A 22,109-nucleotide genomic window follows, 5' to 3' on the forward strand; every position below is an offset into this window, starting at 1 on the left:
AAAAAAAAAAAAAAAAAAAAAAAAAAAAAAAAGAAATAGAAAGTAAAATATTCAGGCTGGAAATTAGTAACTAATTTGGAGCACATCATTTGACTTTCTGACATCACAAGGTAAAAAAAAACAAACTTTGCCCTTTTAAACATTAAGGAAGATCAACACTATCTACAAAGCTATTAGAGCAAAATACTGTAAGCTTGGTTGGGTCCACTTTTCTTTACCCAGCCAAGCTCACCTTAAGTTTCTTATGTCACAAAGCAGAACCCCAGCAAAAACCGCAAATGGCTTGACTTGCTTTACTTCTAGAGCATCTCAGGGTGCATTGCTCAGGTTAGTTCTCTGGTCTTGCACAATTGAAGGAATGGCTTTCTTAGCATTTGTTTTGCTATGAAGGTGGTGCCTAAAGAGCTAGGGCTTATTGTGCAATGGTTTTTGCTTTAAGTATGTTGCAATCCTTAATGGTGTTAGTGTTGAACAACCTCTTTCCCTGCAGAAGGAAGAGCTAATCATCTGATAGATTATATATGCTCACACACTTCAATCCCCCCTACATATACATTTACATACACATATGTGTGTGTGTGTGTATATATATATATATGTGTGTGTGTGTATATATATATATATGTGTGTGTGTGTGTGTGTGTGTATATATATATATACATATACATATATACATATATATATATGATTTGAGACAGGTTTCTCTGTGTTGAGACCGGGTTTCTCTGTGTAGCCCTGGCTGTCTTGCAGATCACTCTTGTAGACCAGGCTGGCCTCAATCCGCCTGCCTCTGCCTTCCAAGCGCTGGGTCCAAAGGTGTGCACCACCACTACCTCATGCTCTTTAAAATCTTCGTAGTTCCTGGGGGTTTGTTTTTTATTGATTACTGAGCAAGTTGTTTTTGTTTTGTTTTGTGTATTTGAGAACGGCTCTGTAGCCCTGGCTGGCCTGGAACTCACAGAGCTCTGCCTGCCTCTGCCTCTGCCTCTGCCTCCAGAGTGCTGGGTTTAAAGTCATTACTGTCATGCCTAGCTTGTTTGTTTTACTCAGTATCCCTGGCAGGACTGGAACTTGCTATGCAGTATTGTAGCTATCCTGTTTTTCAGCTTCTAAATAAGTCATGGTTTCTAAGTGCTACTCCATAAATTGTTTGTGTGATGTAAACAAGTGTCTGCTGTTGCCATAAGGGTAATAATTTGTCAGTGGCTTTGCTGTTTGATGGGTGGCTTTGGATGCCATGCTCTGAACTGGTACCTCTCCCTACCTGTGGTTACCTTAAGGAGGTAAACAGGTAGCGCTGAGAGTTCAAAGGTAGTGTGTGAGGTTTTCCCTGCTAGGCTTTCACTTTGACCGCTTTCATTGGCATGGAAAGGGCTGGCATTCTTATTCATACTGTCTTTTGCATTAATTTCTAGTACAAATGCTAGGCACTGTGTGATCTAGGTATTTGAGGTTACACTGTTACCGGTTAGAAGGGTTTCAGGACCGTAGAGTAGCAACTATGTAATCAAAGGAAAGCAGCACAAAACTTTAGTGAGACAAACGGAAGGTCCTCCATTAGCGACATTTCTCAGGCCTTGGTGTCTAAAAGTTAGTAAGAAGATCCTTGTCTCACAGTATTTTGTAAACATAAAATCAAATAATCTGAAAATGCTCAGGAAAAATGTGCCTCATTCTCCTAAAAGGTTTGATGGTATTTTCACTTAGTTCAGATTATGAGATCCATTAGCTTGGTCCCAGTGTGTCTGTTTAAATTAAACTGATGATCTCCCATCTGTACCATACTAGGTCCCCTTTGTTCTTCAGATTGCCAGTGAGGGAAAACTGCATCCTCTCTGCCAGACTGTCTCTGCTGATTCATCAGTAACTGCAGTGGGTTCAGTAGCCACCCAGACTGAGTTTGGGGCCACTATTTTCTAGCAGCTCTAAGTGCTGGGAAAGGTTTGCCTTGCGTCAGTGACAGAGTGTAGACAGGAAACTGCCTGCCCCACAGCACTGTAATACATCCCGCACTTTTCATGGCTGAGAGTGTAGGGAGTGTTGCTTCATAATTCTTTTTTTGAGACAACAGATCACAGATCAGCTGGCCTTGAACTACATGCTAAGTGCTGAGTCGACAGGAATGTGCTGCCATGCCTAGCCTCAGTGTGTAGTTCCTAGCAATAGAGGGTGCTGATCTACAAAAGCTTTCAAACACGTTGCTAGTTCAATTTAAGGGTTTCACCCAAGTGGCTGGAGACAGGTTTAAGGTACAGGTGCATGGATTATCTTTAAAATGTTTTTTCTATTCTAAAACCAGGAATAATGAAGCAGTTGCTGTTAATTAGTAAATTTGTAGTATTTGCTTATCGGCTTTTCAAAGGCTGGGTATTAATTGTTGCAAATTTAGGGCTGGAGAGATGGTTCAGCAGGTAAGAGCACTGACTGCTCTTCAGAAGGTCCTGAGTTCAAATCCCAGAAACCACATGGTGGCTCACAACCATCTGTAATGAGATTGGATGCACTTTTCTGGTGTGTCTGAAGACAGCTACAATGTACTTACATATAATAAATAAATAAATCTTTAAAAAAATTGTTGCAAATTTAGAATTCTTAAATTTGATTTTTTTTTTTTTTCCTATTTACTGTTCTGGGGTTTGAACGCAGGACCGCTAAGTCTTGTCTGCTGTAGTGGATATCAACTCCACTGTTTCCAGGGAAAACTGTGACTAATGCTGCTTTTTCTTGGTCATGGGTTTTTCTTGTGACTGGCAAAACTTCATAGTGTATAATGAGTTTGAATTCTAACCATGAGACTCTGAGCCATAGTTGTCAATACAAGAAATTCAAAGAAAATATAGTCTCTTTAAAAGCAGAGAATTTTAAGAATTCGGAGGGATTTTAATGAAGTGTTTTGGGAGAGAATTTCTTATCCATTTAAGTGATCCCCTCCCCTGTGCCATAAGGCTTGGGGAAGGATTTGGAAAGGTTTCTTTCTTTCTTTCTTTCTTTCTTTCTTTCTTTCTTTCTTTCTTTCTTTCTTTCTTTCTTTCTCTCTTTCTTTCTCTCTTTCTTTCAGAGTCGGTTTCAAGATGTAGTTCACTTTCCATTTTCACACAGCAGTTCTAGAGAGTCTTTGAGAAACAGTATTTGGAGTTTTTAAATTGAAAATAAGGAAGAAATTCTTAAAATGTTGAAATTACATGTTTTTAAAATAGTATTAGATTATCTTAAAGCTGTAAGAGTGCTAAAAACAGCCCAAAATGCAGCAAATCTTAACATCCTTATCCACGCTATTAAAAGAGGGATTCTCTATTGGGAAGCCACTATTGAGCCCATGACCGCTCTGACACATTCTGTACTTAAATGTCTCCGTATGGAGTGGGGCTTGCCTTACTGTCCCAGAGTCTATACCAAGATGCTTGCTTTCTGGCCTTGGGAGGAAGGGATTGGAAGCCCCGTGAGTGGACAGACTGGTTAGTATATGGTTTCCTCATTCTTAGGAAGATGGCGTTTGTGCCTGAAAAAAAAAATCTTTGTTTAAGCTAATTTGGAAACCTCACTCAGGTCAGACAAGTGAAACATTCCTGATTAGTTAATATTTACACATAAATTATCTCAGGCTTTATGCTGTATTTTCTTTAAGAAATGCATTCTTTTTTAGCTGTTCTGATTATGAAATATAGCTAATTTTGAGGTTGCTGTTTCCTGAGTATTTTGTATCTAATCATGAACCTTGCCAGCAGGATGGATAACTCCTTTCTAAAGTGAGTGAGGGCTGGAGAGATAGATACCTCAGAAACTATGAGCACTGACTGCCTTCACAACCACCTCCACCTTGAGTTCCAGCAGATCTCCTCCCCTCCAGTTTTAGCAGGCCTCTTCAAACCCATGGTATACATAAAATCTAGACAGCCTTACACAAGTACATAGAAATAAACTAAACATTTAGCTATACATACCAGGATGAGGGAGAGTAGACTAGACTCATCCTTCTAGGCAGACTTTGCAGTGAGTAACACTGGCCTCTCTCTCTGAGCTCAGGCCTTGCTCTGTGGCCCCGACTGTCCTAACCGTCCTGGTTTATAGGCCAGGGGTGCTGTGCCCTGCTGAGTTTTATTTTTTTAAATGTATTTATGTTCATTTGTTTATTGTGTGTACATGCTTGTAAGTGTGTGGGTATGTTCACATGTGTAGACGTCGTAGGACAACTTTGGGTTCTGTTCTCTCTACCATATGAGTCCTGGGGCTTGAGCTCAGGTCGTCGGTCTTGCAGCATGCGCCTTGATTTGCTGAGCCATCTCTACAGTCTCTCTTTCCCTCCCACCCCTTGCTTGTATGTCTGTCTGTCTATGTTTTTTTATTTTGTTTTGTTTTTTTGTCTTTTTAAGAATATTTTTGTTGGGCTAGAGAGAGAGAGAGCTCCCGAGTGCAGGGATTACAGGTGTGCCCACCACGCCCGGCTGAGACTATCTTTCTTGGCTGGCTGGTTACTCATGCCTGCAATTCTTAGCACTTGAGAAGCTGAGGCAAGATGGTTGCTGCAAGTTCAAGACCAGCCGAGCCTAGAGAATGAAACATCTCGAAAACAAGAATACTTATCTTACTGGGTGAGGTGGTACACACTTTTAATCCAAGCACTTGGCACTTGGGGGATGGAAAGGCGTATCTCTGTGAGTTCAAGACCAGCCAGAGCTACATAGTGAGACCCTGTCTAAAAAGCAACAAGAATATTTACCTTACTTGACCCCTGCCTTCTCTTTCGCAGTGTCTTTCCACAGAGTCTCTATTATTCATATTCTATTTCACGATGGCTTTTTCTTCCGGCCACATTTTTCTCAGCCTTCCTTTGTGAGTGAGGATTCCTTTCCCCTTCTTTGCGTGACTGCCACCGGCTTCATGTTCTCCCTGCCCCGGGAACACTGAACTTTTAGAGGGAAGTGGCCTTGGTGCTTGCTTTTATCCTGGGTTTTAAGAACAGCAGCTTAGAGTTAAGATTCAAATCTCTTTGAAGATGGGTACTGAAAAGTTACATAGGAGCAGCCATATTTTAAGATTTATTAAAAATTCATATAGCTTTTTGAATATCCAAGTTTTAATGGGGAGATGAAGGGAAGGGTTGTTTTTAAAATCAGAGAGCCATGTCATCTCTTGCTGTTTCACTAACCAAGACTCTTTTCTTTCCAGCCTACAAGACTGTCTCTGGGGTGAATGGTCCACTAGTGATCTTAGATCATGTGAAGGTAACAGCACATCCATTATGATCTGGCTATTGCATTTCAGGTTTCACCAGTACTCTTTAAGCTTGCCTTAACGAATTTTTAACCCATCTTCAGTCTGACTGTAAATATTATTTGTAGGAAAGAAAGACCTAAAGTCAGAAAACTGGAGTCTAGGTCAGGATTGAATGTGGATTCCTTTTTATAGCTCTAAGTACCTTGTCTTCAAAGTTGAACGGGAAGATCTTACTTAGTAGGTTTATAGGAGGAAGCAGCAATAGTAGATGTGTTTCATAACAGAGATGTGGCATCTTATGTCCTTCATGTTACAGACTTTTTTAAAGTAGTGGTTTTCCTGTCTATTAAATGTTAAACTCTTGGGTAACTAAATGTACTTTACCTTTGAGAGCCTGACATGGACATGCAAGTAATGAATATACAAGAAAGGATTGTCTCAATAGTGGCTAAAATCCTAGATAGAATAGTTTGTCTGAGATTAGTTAACATGCTGTTCTTCTGTGTTTATTATAAGCTTATTGTTAATTTTAGAAAAGGAGATACAGAGTGTAGTTTCTAATTGGTTACTCTGGACTAAGCTTCCTAACTGGTTTTTATAATCGAAATATCATCAGAAAAAAAGAAATATAAATGATACGAACAAAAATATTTCAGTAAGACAAAAAGAAAAACACCAGACAAAGTGATTTAAATAGTGTGCTTTCTAGAGTTCTGTTGGTGGCTATTGGGGCAGGGCTGAGGGAAACACACAATTATTAGTTTGTGGACAGATGCTAATGTTTTAATATGTTGTTTTTAACACATACATGTTTTCTGGAAGCAGGAAATGAACTGAGAAACATTTTGAAAGGCAGAATGCATATTCCCTTTATCACTGCAACCATGCTTTTATTTATGACAAAGGATTCTTACAAAGTAATCTTGAGGGTAAACCCAGCATGCTTCCCTCTGGTCAGAAGGAGATGGGGGGTATTGGTACCCTCTCTCACTCTCTGCCTAGTTCTGTGATGCAGGCTCTTTCCCCAAACTAATACTTGTGTTTCTAGACTGAAAGCCCTCAAGCCTTACCTGTCCCCCTGGCCCCACCCCCTTACCACAAAGACAGCAGTCAGTCAGCGTTCTTAGGGGTCCCTGACACATGGTTCTCAAGCTATGGGTTGTGACCTTTGTAGGTGGGACCACTGTCTCACAGGGGTCACATGTCAGATATCCTGAATATCAGATATTTACATATGACTCATAACAGTAGCACAATTGGTTATAAGGTAGCAACAAGATCATTTTATGGTTGGGGGTCTCTACAACATGGGAACTATATTAAAAAGTCACTGCCTTAGGAAGGTTGAGAACCACTGCCCTAGTAACATTGTTTTTTAAATTAGTGAAAGCTACTCTGTTTCCTATTGGCTTCTGCTCTCAGTACTTCTAACACCAGGTGGACATGTTCTCTCTCCAAAACAAACAATTGAGTTCAGTTTCTTAGTAGACCTGAAATTTGCTTCATTCCTTACACACTCCACTGACTTTTTGTCACATACACACACTGTACCTGCTTCATGAATGCATTGTGGGTAGACATAGCTATTATCTGACTTGGCTATAAATCAGAAGGTCTCTGTTGATTTTCCATAATTTGCTAGAATAGCTCATCCAAAACAGAAACACTGTTAATTTACCATGAGTGACTTATTGCAAAAGGTATAGTAAAAAGTATAAGTGAATAACCAGATGAGTAAATATATACAGTCCCAAGGAGTCCTGAGTACAGAACTCAGGCTTCAGTCTGAGGAGCAGAGTGTGGTGTCTGTTGTTTCCAGACAATAAAATTTCCAGCTCTTCAGTCAAGATTTTTGTGGGGAATTGATTATGTAACTATTGATCACATTATTGGCCAGTATTGACCAGTCAGTCTCTAGTTTCTCCCCTCCTCAGAGATCAGAGGTATGTTTGAAACATCTAATTGGGTGCTTGGTTCCCCTGGAAGTGGACATCCTCCATGGTCTCTAGAGGTTTCCCAAAGGTCACCACATTTGGTACAAGTGTGGTTGAAAGGACCTGCTGTGAGTAATACAAAATGTCCTTTCCTCTTGATTGTTCCCTGTACTTAAGCAGCAGTGTAAAAGGATGGGAAAGAAAGCAACAGCCATTGCTTCTCTGTGTGGTTACACAAAAGTTTACGTCATCAGCACTATTAAAGACAGTACTGTAGAGCAGGATCTGAAGACAGAATCAACCAGCTTATAGGATCCATTGTAGGTCTATGCTCTGTACCTGTGTAAAGAAACCCATGGAGCTTACTGAAAGTGCATGGAAACTGCATTTGTTTTGAGTGATTCCACTTAACTTTGACTGGGTGAGAACATTCAAATTTGTGGGGAAAAAATGTTTATTACCAGCCAGTACAGTCATAGATGGGGTGAGAAACCCAGCCATGTAACAAGTTTATGGGACCCAAACAAGTATGCACATGGATGATCTTTGGTTGTCTTGTCTTTCTTTTATGAGACATAGTCTCATACATGTTTTGGGTTTTCTGTTTGTTTCTTTTGTTTTGTTTTGAGACGGGCTTCTCTGTGCATCCCTGGCTGTCCTGGAATTCACTCTGTAGACCAGATCAGCCTGCCTCTGCCTCTAAAATTCTGTGACTAAAGGCATGCACCACCACAGCCCAAGACATAGTCTCATTATGTAGCCACTTCTAGCCTGGAACTTGCAGTCCTCAAGTCTTAGCCCTCTGAGTACTGGGATTATATCTGGCACACATGGGACTTTGGCATGGTGAATTGGGTGTTTTGAGGCCACAGGAAACATTTTATGCTTCATTTCCCAAATGAAAAATGGGGGGTGGAGGGTGAGCAGATAGAAAATTAAATCCACATAAGTGAAACATCAGCCTATTAGCAGCCAACACTGAAAACCTGTTTATGATTTTCAAGTCAAAGCTTTTCCTAAATAAAAGATTAAATCATAAGGAATGACAATACTTTTATTCTGTTAAAACCTTTCACATCTTTGTGGGACAGAAAACACCATAAGCAAAATTAAAAGATGAACATCGTTTATAAGAACACTAATTCTACATTCTATAAAACCACAAATGAGGAAGAAAAAAAAATTGGCAAAAATAGAGGAGGGGTTTTCCTTGGTTGGCCGGTTGGTTGGTTGGTTTGCTATTGGGTTTTTTGCTGTTGGTTGTTGTTTCGGTTGGTTTTTGGTTTTGGTTTTTTGCACTAATGGTGGGAATGTGAATGTAGTACCTTTGCAAAATAATTGGGGAGAAAATTCGCCCACAGTTTGCCACATTATGGACATACATTGACTGCTAGGATGTAGCTTACTAACTTTCTGAAGAGTTGCATGGAAAACTGAGGGTTTGTTCTGTCATTATTATAGAAGTACAATATTGGCTAGCTCTGTGTTTCATTAGGTGAACAGCTGAACTGAATATGATGTGGTCATTAGATGATTATTTTTCTTTTATTAATTTTTTTGAGACAGGGCCTCACTGTGTACCCTGACTGGACTATATATAGACCAAGCCTTCCTCTGACTGCAAGCGCTGGGATTAAAGTTGTGCGCTACCATGTCCAGCGTAGTTACTAGACGTTTACAGTGTCAGTTGTATAAACATTAATTTTTAAATCCTCATTTACTAACATTTTAACATCTCCAAAAATCTAAAGGTTTTAGTAGCCCTAATGTACAGTAATTTGATTGAAGAGATTTTTCCCCCGCAAATCACATAGAATGATATACATCTTTCAATAAATCTTCTTGATAGATGATGATTAATAGCCTGACAATGTATATTTCAAAATGTCGATATAGTAAAGCAGGTTGTCCAATAATACATCAAATATTTTGTCAGTTAAGTACATAAAACATCTTAGCTCAGTATGGTAGTTCAGTAGCTTGTAATTCCAGCCTTGAGGTTTTGTGTGTGTGTATATGTGTGTGTGTGTGTGTGTGTGTGTGTGTGTGCACTAGATACTAGATATAGATAGTGAGTTTGAGGCCAGTTTGAGTTACATTACATAGTGTCTCAAAATGAACAATGTAAAGCTGGATGGGGCTGTGAGGTAGAAGAGAATCTTAGAGACATACATTCTACATTCTTGCATAGGAGGATATATATATCTGTTTATATTAGATTGAGGGAGACTTTGCACATTATCTTAGTCTGTTAATAATATTACATAATAACAATTTATCTTTCATCTCTTAAGTGAGGCCTATGTGATTGCAGATAAACATAGCCCAGTGAACATCATTCTATGGGTGGTAGAAATGTTGGTAACCTTGTATCTTTCTGCAGTCTCAAAAACCTATACACATAGAGGAAAACTATTAAATGTAATTGCTGTGCTTTTGTAGGGTAAAATCCTTCTCTCTCTACCTTGCACTAGTGTGCCACTGTGTACACCAGTAAATATGTTATAGGGATCCAGACACCACTCCCATGTATTTGTTGAAGAAAGTGCATAGATGACAAGGGCATGGTGGAGATGCATAGAGCAGCGTGAGGCGTTGAAGATGCTGATTATTAATCCTTCACTGCTTTCCTGCTTAGTTTCCCAGATATGCGGAGATTGTCCACTTGACATTACCAGATGGCACAAAGAGAAGTGGCCAAGTTCTAGAAGTCAGTGGCTCCAAAGCAGTGGTTCAGGTGAGGATCACTCAAACCACTGAGGCATTTCCCAGTCAAAAGCACATGGTTCCATGACAGCTCGGTGATGAGGGGCACATTTACTGCAGAGTGGATGCCATCAGAATGGTACCTAACTCAGTTCTTTTGGATTTCTTCCTTAAAATTCCTATCTTTTAGTGTTATTATAGAGAAAGAGAAGTTTCTCAGTGTGTACCCAAAAAACGTTCTAGGGCAGCAGCAGGTAAAATCTGTAAAAGTAGATAGGGTTTTAGGGGGGGTTGTTTTTTTGGGTTTTTTTATAAGATGACCAGAAGTCCTTAAAGTTTCTTTTTCCTTGTTCTTTCTTTTAACCGTCCTTTTTACACATAAAGGACATCACATCCTCAGCTCCTTGTAATATTTGACCCTGCAGGCAGGAATTTTGGTCTGATTAGTGTCCCTGACCTAAACTTCTTTTACCCTTCTAATTGATTCTCTTTTTTGGTAGGTATTTGAAGGGACATCTGGTATAGATGCCAAGAAAACATCCTGTGAGTTTACTGGAGATATTCTCCGGACACCAGTGTCTGAGGATATGCTTGGTAAGTGAATATCACTCTTCATTCTGTACACAGATCTGTTTTCTTTTAAACATATTTATTTAAAATCTAGAAACACATGAACACAGATTGGAAAGTATGGGTTTACTCTGTTCTGTCTTGTTGCTGTTGTATAGGTCGAGTATTCAACGGATCAGGAAAACCCATTGACCGAGGCCCTGTGGTGCTGGCTGAAGACTTCCTTGACATCATGGGTAGGGGCAGTAGATGGGTGTCAGTGTTGGGGAAAGTAACTCTGTCTACCGGGAGCCTTGCCAGAGAGAGAATAGTTATGATAGCATTGAAAGTAGATCTATAAGTACAGGGAAATTCTTTGTTTGAGTTCTGACCTTTTAGTTATTTCTGCTTGTATCCATGACCAATGTGCAGACATACTAACATTTTCCCTTTTTGGAATACGTCAGGTCAGCCAATCAACCCTCAGTGTCGGATCTACCCAGAAGAGATGATTCAGACGGGCATTTCCGCCATCGATGGCATGAACAGTATTGCTAGGGGACAGAAAATCCCCATCTTTTCTGCTGCTGGATTACCACACAACGAGGTGAGAGCAGATGGACTTGCCATGCCGTGTGTAGTCATGGGGAGAATACACGCGTCAGCTCACCTAGCACGGACTTGATGTTTTAGTCACCTCATTCAGGCTACTAACTAAAGTATTCAAGAGTGAAGAATAAATTACTCTGTTGTCAGGATATGATTTTTAGTTTTCGTCCTTAACAGATTGCAGCTCAGATCTGTCGCCAGGCTGGTTTGGTGAAGAAATCCAAAGACGTAGTGGACTATAGTGAAGAAAATTTTGCCATTGTGTTTGCTGCTATGGGAGTGAGTATGGTATTGTGTTTGGGAATAACATAAAATTAACTGTTATTAGAAAGAGGTAATAAAGTATACATAATCAACTTTATTCTTAGATAGAGACTCTCCATCTTGGCATTTTAGCAAAACTTAGGAGTCAGATTTAGCATGTAGCTGAAACCTAAAAATACTTTGCATACCAAAGTGCTTTACTCTGACTTATATTTAAAAAAGAAAAAAATGGATGCTTGAAACATACATATATATGTGGTTACATTAAAGGCAGGTTTATTGGGAAGCTCCTCTCTGGGAATTCAGTGGCCCCAAGGATTAGGGCCAGGGGAGTCACCATGGGGAGGGGAGGGAGAAAAAGAGAAAAGTTTGTGCACACATGCAGAGAAAGAAGAGGAGGAGGAAAGAAAAGAGAGAAAGAGAGCTTGAATTTTTAAAACGTAGAATAATTTAGATTTATAGTTTGGCCTTCATCAGAAATAGATGTTGAGAATTTTCTTTTGCGTTGCACTGATGAAGTCACTGGTATTTAGGTAAACATGGAAACAGCCCGGTTCTTTAAATCTGACTTTGAAGAAAATGGCTCAATGGACAATGTCTGCCTTTTTTTGAATCTGGCTAATGACCCAACGTAAGTAAAACTTGTTTCTCTCTGAGTTACTGCCTACAGAGGCATCTTTAAAGTAATTTTGTGGAGCTGGAGAGATGGCTCAGAGGCTGCTCTTGCAGAGGTCCTGGGTTCGATTTCAGCGTCTACCTGACAGCCCACAATCATTTCTGACAATACCCTCTTGTAGTGTGCATACCTGCAGATAAAGTAATTTTGTTTTCCTCTCCTCTGTGTACTAAGAATGTCAAAAGGAAACTGCTGCGGTTTCCAGCAGTGTTTTGGTTGTGGCTTTTGAGTGACCTGGGACTTGTGCTCCCTTTCAGCATTGAGAGGATCATCACTCCTCGCCTGGCTCTGACCACGGCTGAGTTTCTGGCTTACCAGTGTGAGAAGCACGTGCTGGTCATCCTGACGGACATGAGCTCTTACGCTGAAGCACTTCGAGAGGTAACTCTTTTTCCTTCCTTTATTTTTTTCTCAAACAAAATGTGTCAAGTCGTAGGGTTATCTTGATCTTTTGTAAGTTTCTGTTTTTCTTTAATCATAAAACAGATAGTACAGATTTTTTTTGTCTCTGTCAACTTGGAAATAGTAGAGGCTGAGATTAAAATTAGTAGACAGCTTACTGCACTGTCACTGTCCCAAGGGCTGGAGAAGTAGGAAGCTCCACAAGCTGGTGGTAGTGTTACGTTCCCAAGAGCTTCTCACCATACTGTGTGTTAGCCCTGTGGACATGCATGTGTGTCTGAGTGTGTTTATGTGCTCACAGAAGCCAGAAGGTGGCACCGATTGCCTAGAAGTGGGTGGCTGTGAGGATCCCAGTGTGGGTGCTTAAAACTGAACCCAGGAACTCAGCCAGTGCTCTTAACCCGCTGAGCCTCTCTAGCCTCTCTCTAGCCTCTCAGGTCTCAGTTTCTAATAAAAAATACCAAGACTTGTCTGAAAATGCCCTAACACACAGGCATTTTAAGACAAGTTCCTGGTGTTCTTAATAGTTAACTCTTGAGTGCATGAAAAGACTGAGGAAGCCTGCTCTCTGATGCCCTGTATTTTAAAGTCCCCAAGATCATTGCCACATTGTCACAGTGTTTACGTTGACGCTGTAAAAGACTAGTCTTCCCTTCATTGAAGCAGAGCCACACCTTTGTTAAGGAAAACAAAAATGAGCTAAGCAAGATATTTTTAAAGATATACAATGTACAAACCTCGGTTTACTTCACGTTAGATTTAGTAGCATCCAAGTGTTCTTAGAGATTGCCATGACAGTTCTAGTGTGCATCGATGAACACAGGTCTGTGGCTCACACTTTAAATAACAGTGCAGGAATCCTACATTGGCAACCCTCTGAGGTTCTTGTGATGGTAGAGCTTTGCATGTACCTATTCTTATATGCATGTCTCTAAGGAAGACCTTTAATTATACTTTGTGTGGTAGAGTAGGTTCCTGGCTCTCTGATAGGTGTGTATGTAGCCCAGTCTGGCCTTGAAAACTCACTGTGTAGCTGAGATGACCTTAAACTTCTGTCTCCCTGCCTCTCCAAAGTGTTGGGATTCTCAGTCTGTGCCGCTGGGTTCCGCCCTCTTGGTGTTGGGAAGCTTACCTGAGGCTCAGTTCTGGCTGCAAATTTTAGATAAACGTTCTTGTTTGGCTGTTGTGAAGACCTGACTGACTGACGTGTGAGCGTAACATGTGATGGGTTCTCGGGTGGTGCTCCTCATTTGGACCTTACTAGGACTGTTTTACATAAAAATGGATTGTTTTTGAGACATGACATAGTTAATGAATTGAAAATTTAGGCTTTGGAATTAACTCCACTTGACTGGGTCTCAGTGTGGCCCAGGCTATCTTTGAACTTATAGAGACCTTCTGCCTTAGCCTTCTCAGTGCTGGGACTGCAGGTGTATACCACCATACCCAACTAAATTACTTTCACAGAATTTATTTATCCATAGTATTTATTATTGTCACCCATTATTATTTTACTTATTCATTTATTTATTTTTAAACACAGAAGTAAGCCTTATGAAAAGAGCAGAATGTTTTTGTGTCCCTAAATGTCAAAGATTACTATCCATTCAGAGTTGAGAGATGTATACTCCTTAGCAAACTTAAAATAGAGGAAATGACCATATGAATAGAATCTGAGAGTAGCATCAACTCTTCCAGCCCCAACTGAGTTTCTGAGTCATTTCCATTTCAGCATTCTTGCTTTGCAAACATGTAAGTTAATGCTTTGTTGGATGTACTCGAGCAGACCGGACCTTTCTTACCCTGACGTACCATGACACTCTTCTTCGGTTTGTTACCAGGTTTCAGCTGCCAGGGAAGAGGTTCCTGGCCGGCGAGGCTTCCCGGGCTACATGTACACCGATTTAGCCACAATCTATGAACGTGCCGGTCGAGTGGAGGGTAGAAACGGCTCTATTACCCAAATCCCTATTCTCACCATGCCCAATGACGGTACGTTTGCATCTTTGATTGTTCTAGACTTAATCGTTGTATGGGGTTCTTATTTGTGAGAGTGTGCATGTATGTGTTAATATTTATTTATTCGTGTGTTTGGGGGCAGAGGGCGTGCCTTCCAAAGTGTCAGAGAACAGCTAGGCCAGAGTCGCTCTCTCCTGCTGCGTAGGACCTAGGGAACCCAGGTCGTCCGGCCTGGTGCCAAGTGCCTTTTCCTATTGTAAACCAGCTTGTTAGCCCTCGGTAGGGCAGAAGTCAGCCGTCTGCCTTTTTGAGTTATAATTCTTTTGAGAGCTTGACCTCTAGGTTTACCTTAACTAGATACTTATACCCAAATACCATTTTCAATTAAAGATTATTTCTAATTGTCCTTACCACTGTTTGTAAGAAAAGCAATTTTCTTTGTAATTTGAATTTTAAATCTTCATTTATGAGTATTAATTGAATATCTGTTGTTTTCAAAGCACTATTTTAGTTATGAAGAATTTGTTTCTACTTAATGTAAGCTACGTGGATTTTCTCTCTTTTTTTTTTTTTTTTTTTTTCTTGGTTATTTTTTTCAAGACAGGNTTTCTCTGTGTAGCCCTGGCTGTCCTGGAACTCACTCTGTAGACCAGGCTGGGCTCGAACTCAGAAATCTGCCTGCCTCTGCCTCCCAAGTGCTGGGATTAAAGGCGTGCGCCACCACCGCCCGGCAGCTACGTGGATTTTCTTGCGAGCCTGTCAGAGTTCTAGTAAATACTTAAACTTGCAGTGAAGAGCATAGATGTAAAGGCCCCTGACTTCTGAGATACTTGACTTGAGTAGGAAGCAGCTTGCTTTCCCTGGGCCTGTGTAAGGAAGGCCACAGTGTAGCAAAGCTGTGTGTGCTCAGGGTGGGGCTCTGCAGAATTCCTTGCCGAGGTGCTGAGGCTCGGGGAAGTAGAGTGGTTTGTTAGGTTCAGAAGTCTGGATTTGCAACCCACACAGCAGTTGTGCTGCACTGCTTGTGGCGTAGACATGACCTGTTTGAGAAGGGCAGACACAGATGCTGTCTGCATCCACAGGTTAGAAGCACACCACGCGGCTGGTCCTTAGATGCTGTCTGAGCAGCACTGCCAGGCCTGTAGGGCACACTACATCTGCACAAAGCTTTGTGTTTTAACAAGAAACCCAGTTTACTTCATAGTGTGCAACACATGTTGGAGTTACTGTAACTAAACAAATTAAATGGCCATTTAATATGGTAACAGCTAGGCACATTGCCCTATATTTAAAATCAAGTTGATTAAAATGAAATTTGAAATTAAGTCCTTCAGTTTCATTAGCCACGCTCAGATGCTCAGCAGCCATGGTTAGCAGATGCTGCTCTGTCCTGCTTCCATATCTATTGCTGTGACAGAGAAGGGCTATGTTTCAGTTTATAATTCCAGATTACAGTCTGTCATTGTTAGAAAGTGGAGGCAGGAGCTTTAAACAGCTAATCACGTCACACTGTGGTTAAACAGAGGAATCCGAAGCTCCGTGTCTCCACTGTCTCACATGCAGGTCAGCACACCTCGCCTACAGAACGGTCTCATCCATAGTAGAGTAGCTTCATAGCAACTGATTTACTTAAGAGCATCCTGGGCTGGAGAGGTGGCTCAGCAGTTAAGAGCACTGGCTGCTCTTCCAGAGGTCCTGAGTTCAAATCCCAGCAACTACATGGTGCTTCACAACCATCTATAAGGGTATATGATGCCCTCTTCTGGCCCGCGAGTGTGTATGCAACAAAGCACTCATATATTAAATAAATAAAACTTAAAAGGAAAAAAGATAATTCCCTATAGATATGCTCGCAGACCAAGCCAACCAGGATGCTTTTCCCAAGCTATACTCAGCTGACGAAGTTAACCATCACACTACTCTATTAGACAGCACAGATACATCCTGCAGAAGGTGGTTCTCTGTAGCTCGTCACAGACAGGTGAGAGATGCACTTGAATGCCTTTTGTCTTCCTCTGGCAGATATCACTCATCCCATCCCTGACTTGACTGGGTACATTACTGAGGGCCAGATCTATGTGGACAGACAGCTGCACAACAGACAGGTACTGACTCCTGGACAGTGCTGTGGGACGAGAAGCTACTCTGATTTAATTCTGCTGATTTAATTTGCTCTTTGGGACTATTTTGCTTAGAAAGTATCTAATTGAGTTGTTTTAATATGGCTGTAAAAAATGTCATTCTATAAGCTAAAATCTCCTAGTAAGCAGAGTCAGAATTGAAAATCACCAATTTTATTTATTTGCCTTTAAATGGCATCAGTTGTCTCAAGGAACTTTGGTGGGGGGATTCTATGATAGAAGTGCTACTATATGGCATGATCTGGAAAAAAAACCCATGATTTTTGTTGACTTTGCATCAGACTTCTAAAATCGTCTTTTGGGGGGAATTATTATAATCTTTTTATTTTGCTTATAAGATTTTTGAGTCCATGCAGAAGACTGTTTAGGTAGATACTTTGGTAGTCTGGGCAGTTGAAACTAGATTTCCAGAACAATGCTGTGTTCTCTCTATTCCACTGTCTTGGATGTAATTCTCAAAGAAATACTGTGTCCCAAGCATTTGTCACTACTGTTTGTTCCCTAGAAGATAAGGCCCCAGGCCTCACCTAGGAACACAGTGCTTGCAAATGTGTGTGTGACAGGAGGGACATGGGTGACTTTAATGTTTCTGTACAGTGAACCCTGACGTTTACAGAGGCTCCTCTCTCTCTGCTCCACCCCAGATTTACCCTCCTATTAACGTGCTGCCCTCACTCTCTCGGTTAATGAAGTCAGCTATCGGAGAAGGAATGACCAGAAAGGATCACGCTGATGTGTCTAACCAGTTGGTATGTGTGCTTTTCTAAGCATGAGGTCTGAAAGAAGTTCTTCTGCTGGCTTACCCATAGCTCTTCTTTCTGTCGCTCTTCCTTCCTTCCCATACAAGTAGAATCTCAGTGTTGGTTGGGTTGGAATAATAACTCTCTGGAGCACAGCAGCCTGCTCTTCAAAAGAATGATGCTAATCAGGGTTAAAATACCAAGCTTGGGGGCTGTGCAGATGACTCGGGTTAAAAGCATTTCGTGTTCTTGCAAAAGGACCAACAACTATTTGTAACTCCAGATGTGGAGGAACCGACACCTTCTGATCTTGGAGGTTACCAGATATGTAGAGATAAACATAAATACATACATGCAAAACACTCATGCATATAAGGTAAAATCTTTAAAAAATAAAACCAATCAACCTACTAGGTTTGGGCAGGACACACCTGAATCCCAGTATTCCAGAGGCTAAAGCAGAAGAATGGATACTGAAAATTACCCTGGGCTTCATAGTGACACTGTCACAGGGAAAAAAAAAAAAACAGTAATAGCAGCAAGAAAATTACCAAGTTTATAATTCATTTCTGATACTTTATGTAGTTTTTAAATTTATTTTACTGGATATTCTATTCCTATTTATTCATCTATTTATTGTTATTGGAGTTTTACTTGCATGAATATCTTGTGCACTATATGATCCCAAGACCAGAGAGGGTTTGGGAGCCCTTGAACCTGGAGTTACTGAGGCTGGTTAGCTGGAATCGAATCTGGTTTCTGGGTCCTCTAGAAGAACAGCAACATGTTCTTAACTACTGAGCTATCTTCCCAGCCCACAGGTTTTATATTCAAAAGGAAAAAAAAAAAAAAAAGGTGGCAACTTGGCTTAATGGGTAAAAGCATTTGTCACCAAGTCTCACAGTTCAGTCCCTCATAGAAAAAGTAGAGAATCAGTGCCTCCAAATTGTCCTCTGACTCACACACGCCATAGCAGGCACATACATACTCACAAATACAAAATATTTACTTAGTGTGTTCCCATGCACATTAAATAAATAAATGTGATAAAAGTTTAAGCATGAAAATGAAAACAAAAAGCAATATGCTCTTTCACATGCTGATTTCAGACTCTGCATAGATACCATCACATACTTGTTATGTAACATTAAGCAGCCAACAGAACACTGAAGCTTACAGTGTGTGTGTTCTGTGAAGTCCTTAATGTCATGGAACTTAAGTTTGCACATCACACTTAAAGAAAATATATTTGACTCTCCAGTAGAAATGGGAAGCCTGTGAAATCTCAAGCTTCTTAAAGAAGCCCGTAGAGATTTCTCTTTGGCTTCTGCATCTTGTCTTCTGTCCATCATAAGTTCATTGGCTTTACAGTGTTGGGATGAGCTGTCTGTGTACTCTATGCCTGAAGGCCTCCTTGAGGGAGACTATAGCAATATGAGTACTGCTGGAGCTCTGTGAAGCAGGCCGTGTCTGTGCCCTCGGCTGCTGACACGCCTGTGCCCTGGGCTGCTCTCTCCTCCAGTATGCATGCTATGCGATCGGTAAGGACGTGCAAGCCATGAAAGCTGTGGTGGGAGAAGAAGCCCTGACCTCGGATGACCTGCTTTACTTGGAATTTCTGCAGAAGTTTGAGAAAAACTTCATTACTCAGGGTAAGATGATTCCTTCAAACAAAATGTCTCAGAATTGTTATGCGCTTCTTGCAAATCTGTCTTCATCTTTAACTTCTGACCCCCTTCTCTCTGCCTTCTGAACATCTGCAGGGATCTCTGACTATATCGCAGAAGGCCCGACAACATTTTTTGCTGGGTTTTTTGTTTGGGTGTTTTGTTTTTTGTTTTCATTCCTCAGCATTGACTGTGTGCTATGCTGAGGACTCTAATTTGCTGTATATGCTGATTACCTGTCTCTCAGCTCCCACATCTCTTCTGCTACAAGCATGCCTTTTGTACGGTATTATCCCTAAGGTCCCAGTGAGCAGAATGAAACTTTCCCCAGCTGACCACCCTCCGTGCCAGCAGCAACTGCTCTGTGCACTCTGTGTCTCGTGCGGACGGTTTTCTCAGTTGCTGGGCAGCATTTTGGGTGGTTTGGGTTTGGGTTTGTTTTGAGAATCTGATGCATGTGTACAATGAATAAGATGAAAATTTGTACCACCTCAGTTCCAATTCTCCTCTAGCTCCTCCTGTATAACGTGTCTCCCCGCCTGTCTTTCTTTATGTTTAACTCGCTAGTTCAGTTGCATCTACTGCGCTCATTATCGATACTGAAGTCATCTCAAATACACAGTAGCTTAGTTGTTTGAGGGTTATAGGTGGAGCCAACACTTGCTAGGCAAGTGTTCAGCCACTGACCTCTGCACCATTGATCTTGTTTGGAATTTAGTTTTTCCTTTCTTTCCTTCTGTCTGTCTGTCTGTCTGTTTTGTTTTTTTAATATAGAACCTTAAAAATATACTTAAGTTGTCTAAAGAAAGGAACCCAGAACTCCAGCCACTCTTAATCTTGTGATTAAAGAATTTTCTTTTTAAGGGGGATATTTAATTCTACTGTATTAAATATAATGACTTGGTTGGCCTGTAATTTCAGCACTTAAGCGGCTGAGTTTGAGGCTAGCCTGGGCCACTCAATGAGGCCTTGTCTCAGATTTAAGTTTTGAAAACTATTGGCCTGTAATATAGTCTGCTTTTTGGCGTTTAAGGCTTCCTCAGAAACCCCATGGACTCTTGGCAAGCCAAGCTTTCCCCGAGTCCTGCAGTCTGCGTTTTGCCGACCTATGAACAGAATGCTGGTTTAGTTTGCATTGTTTAAGGACCTTATCTGTCTCTGCCGATCCCATCCCTTGGACCACCACTGCCCCGTGGGCCTCTCCTGACCTCTGCTTTGTGCCCTCATCTCCACATCGAGTCTCAAATCCTCACCCCTGTTTTCTCTCCTGTATTTTATACCTTCCCTGCTTGCTAGTCCACAGAGTGCTGAGGGACACGGGTCAATTGGCAGTGCCCTGCGGTTAATTCAGTATTCATATTTTAGGTCCCTATGAAAACCGAACTGTCTATGAGACTTTGGACATTGGCTGGCAGTTGCTTCGAATCTTCCCCAAAGAAATGCTGAAGAGAATCCCTCAGAGCACCCTGAGCGAATTTTACCCTCGAGACTCTGCAAAGCACTAGTAGCTGCTGCTGCTCGTGTGACGTGACCCTCTTGTGAAGTACTGGTTCTGTTTCCTGATTCCTTTGCACTCCTCCATCCCACCGTGAGTGGGAGTTTACCTGTTACCCTGTAATTAAAAACAAAGGCTAGGTAACTATTGTGCCAGTGGTGAGCGTTTGCACTGCTAACCGATTGAGAGATCCCCGCTCAGAAAACCTCGCCTTCAGTGCTTTCTTTACAGAAGCTGAGGGGTGAAGTTTGCTTACTGATGTATCTATTTGTACAGATAGTGGAGAGCTAGTTGCTAATAATGTCTCGTTTGGGTCTCCCAAACCCTACCTCTCAACTCCCTTAAGAGTATCACTGTTCTGAAGTTAAAATGCTTCAGTCTCAAATTTAGGGGCAAAGTGGAGACTGGAAGAATTCTCCTTTCAGAAGAACCACGAGGCTCTGGCTGAGCCTCCCTCTGGAGTGCCAGTGTACCTGTGGGTCTGTCCTCTGCTCTGTGCGATGGGTTTTACTGTCTGCTCGTGTTTTCTCATGAAAAGAGTTTCATTCTGACAGTGCTGTGAGTTGGGAATTCCTGCGTGGCGACTTTCCCTGAGGCCCACACAGAATCAGGTAACATTGCACAGCCTGCGTTCTCCTGCAGTGGTGGCATGCCTTGTGCTGACGACCCCCCTGGGCTGCAGTCACAGGAGAATTGAGACTTGGAAAAGGCTGGGGTACAATTAAGAAAAACCCTACATCCCATCCTCATCTTGCCGTGTTTGTGGTGGTTTAGGTTTCTACATTGCCCTCCAGCTCCTGAGGTGGGCCGTGAGATGACTCGCCTTAGGTTTGTGAATGCTTTAAACTCTGTTCAGTCCCCAGGCTTTCTGACTCAGCTCTACCTTTTCTGGGTGATCTTGTGGCACATGTAGCAATGTTTCTTTCATTCCTGTCCCTTCCTGGCCTGAGCTCTTAGCTGTATTCTGTGTTTCTCTGCCATGTCTGCTGTTTGGGTCTCTGCGCTGTGTGTTCTCAGGTGCAGCCATAACTTCCCCACTCTGTGCATTCCACTTTCCAGCTGTTCTCTGAGGGGATAGTGGCGGGGGGGCAGCATGATTATATTTTAATGTAGAAATGTGACATCTCGTTATAAATGAAAATAAATGTTAAATTAAATGGAAGTCACCTGAAATGATTCTGTGTTTTCTCTCGAGAGGAACAGCAGCAAGCAGGTGGGTGACTCGTGTCTTCACAGTTGTGATCGTCATGAGTGTGGCCTGCGTTGGTGTGTAAGAAATGTGAGTGTGCTTCATATTCCTGAAGGCTTGAACAAGGCGGGCATCTGTGTTTCAAACTGTAGTGTCTGGTCCATGGCAGCACTCAGGCTGCTGTCACTAACAACCTTTGTGAAGACGGGTAAAGGGGCTGGAGGGATGGCTCCGTGGTTAAGAGCACTTGGCGAGTTTTCCTAAACAATTTTCTAAGTTCTGTTCCCAGCAACCACACGGTGGCTCACATCCATCTATAATGGATTCAGTTCCCTCTTCTGGTGTGTGTGAAAACAGAGTGTGTGTGTGTGTGTGTGTGTGTGTGTGTGTGTGTGTGTGTGTGTGTGTGTGTTGAATAAATCTTTTTTAAAAACCAGACAGATCAACCCTTCTGCAGCATTTAGGACTGCGTTAAGCAGCACTCGTGCTAGTTTGTTAACTTTTAGTGAAGACGCTGTGTAAGGGACCCTTGAAACAGCTGGCTTGTACTCAGTGGCTTGTTAC

At 41.6% G+C, this 22,109-nt stretch overlaps 1 protein-coding gene across 1 annotated transcript in view; it reads left to right on the forward strand.

The window, feature by feature from the left end:
- The window catches only part of Atp6v1b2 (ATPase H+ transporting V1 subunit B2), a 23,774-nt gene extending 2,254 nt beyond the window's left edge, over positions 1-21,520 (forward strand). Inside the window, exons 2-14 of the mRNA XM_021219494.2 lie at positions 5,167-5,222; positions 9,787-9,885; positions 10,355-10,448; positions 10,583-10,660; positions 10,871-11,010; positions 11,190-11,291; positions 11,810-11,907; positions 12,210-12,333; positions 14,196-14,346; positions 16,336-16,418; positions 17,099-17,203; positions 18,717-18,846; positions 20,227-21,520. Coding sequence (XP_021075153.2) covers positions 5,167-5,222; positions 9,787-9,885; positions 10,355-10,448; positions 10,583-10,660; positions 10,871-11,010; positions 11,190-11,291; positions 11,810-11,907; positions 12,210-12,333; positions 14,196-14,346; positions 16,336-16,418; positions 17,099-17,203; positions 18,717-18,846; positions 20,227-20,366 — 1,400 coding nt within the window. The 3' untranslated portion in view covers positions 20,367-21,520. The remainder of the gene's footprint in view (positions 1-5,166; positions 5,223-9,786; positions 9,886-10,354; positions 10,449-10,582; positions 10,661-10,870; positions 11,011-11,189; positions 11,292-11,809; positions 11,908-12,209; positions 12,334-14,195; positions 14,347-16,335; positions 16,419-17,098; positions 17,204-18,716; positions 18,847-20,226) is intronic.
- Positions 21,521-22,109: the final 589 nt, after the last annotated feature.

The sequence above is a fragment of the Mus pahari genome, chromosome 19, assembly GCF_900095145.1.
Source record: "Mus pahari chromosome 19, PAHARI_EIJ_v1.1, whole genome shotgun sequence".
Taxonomy (NCBI): domain Eukaryota; kingdom Metazoa; phylum Chordata; class Mammalia; order Rodentia; family Muridae; genus Mus; species Mus pahari.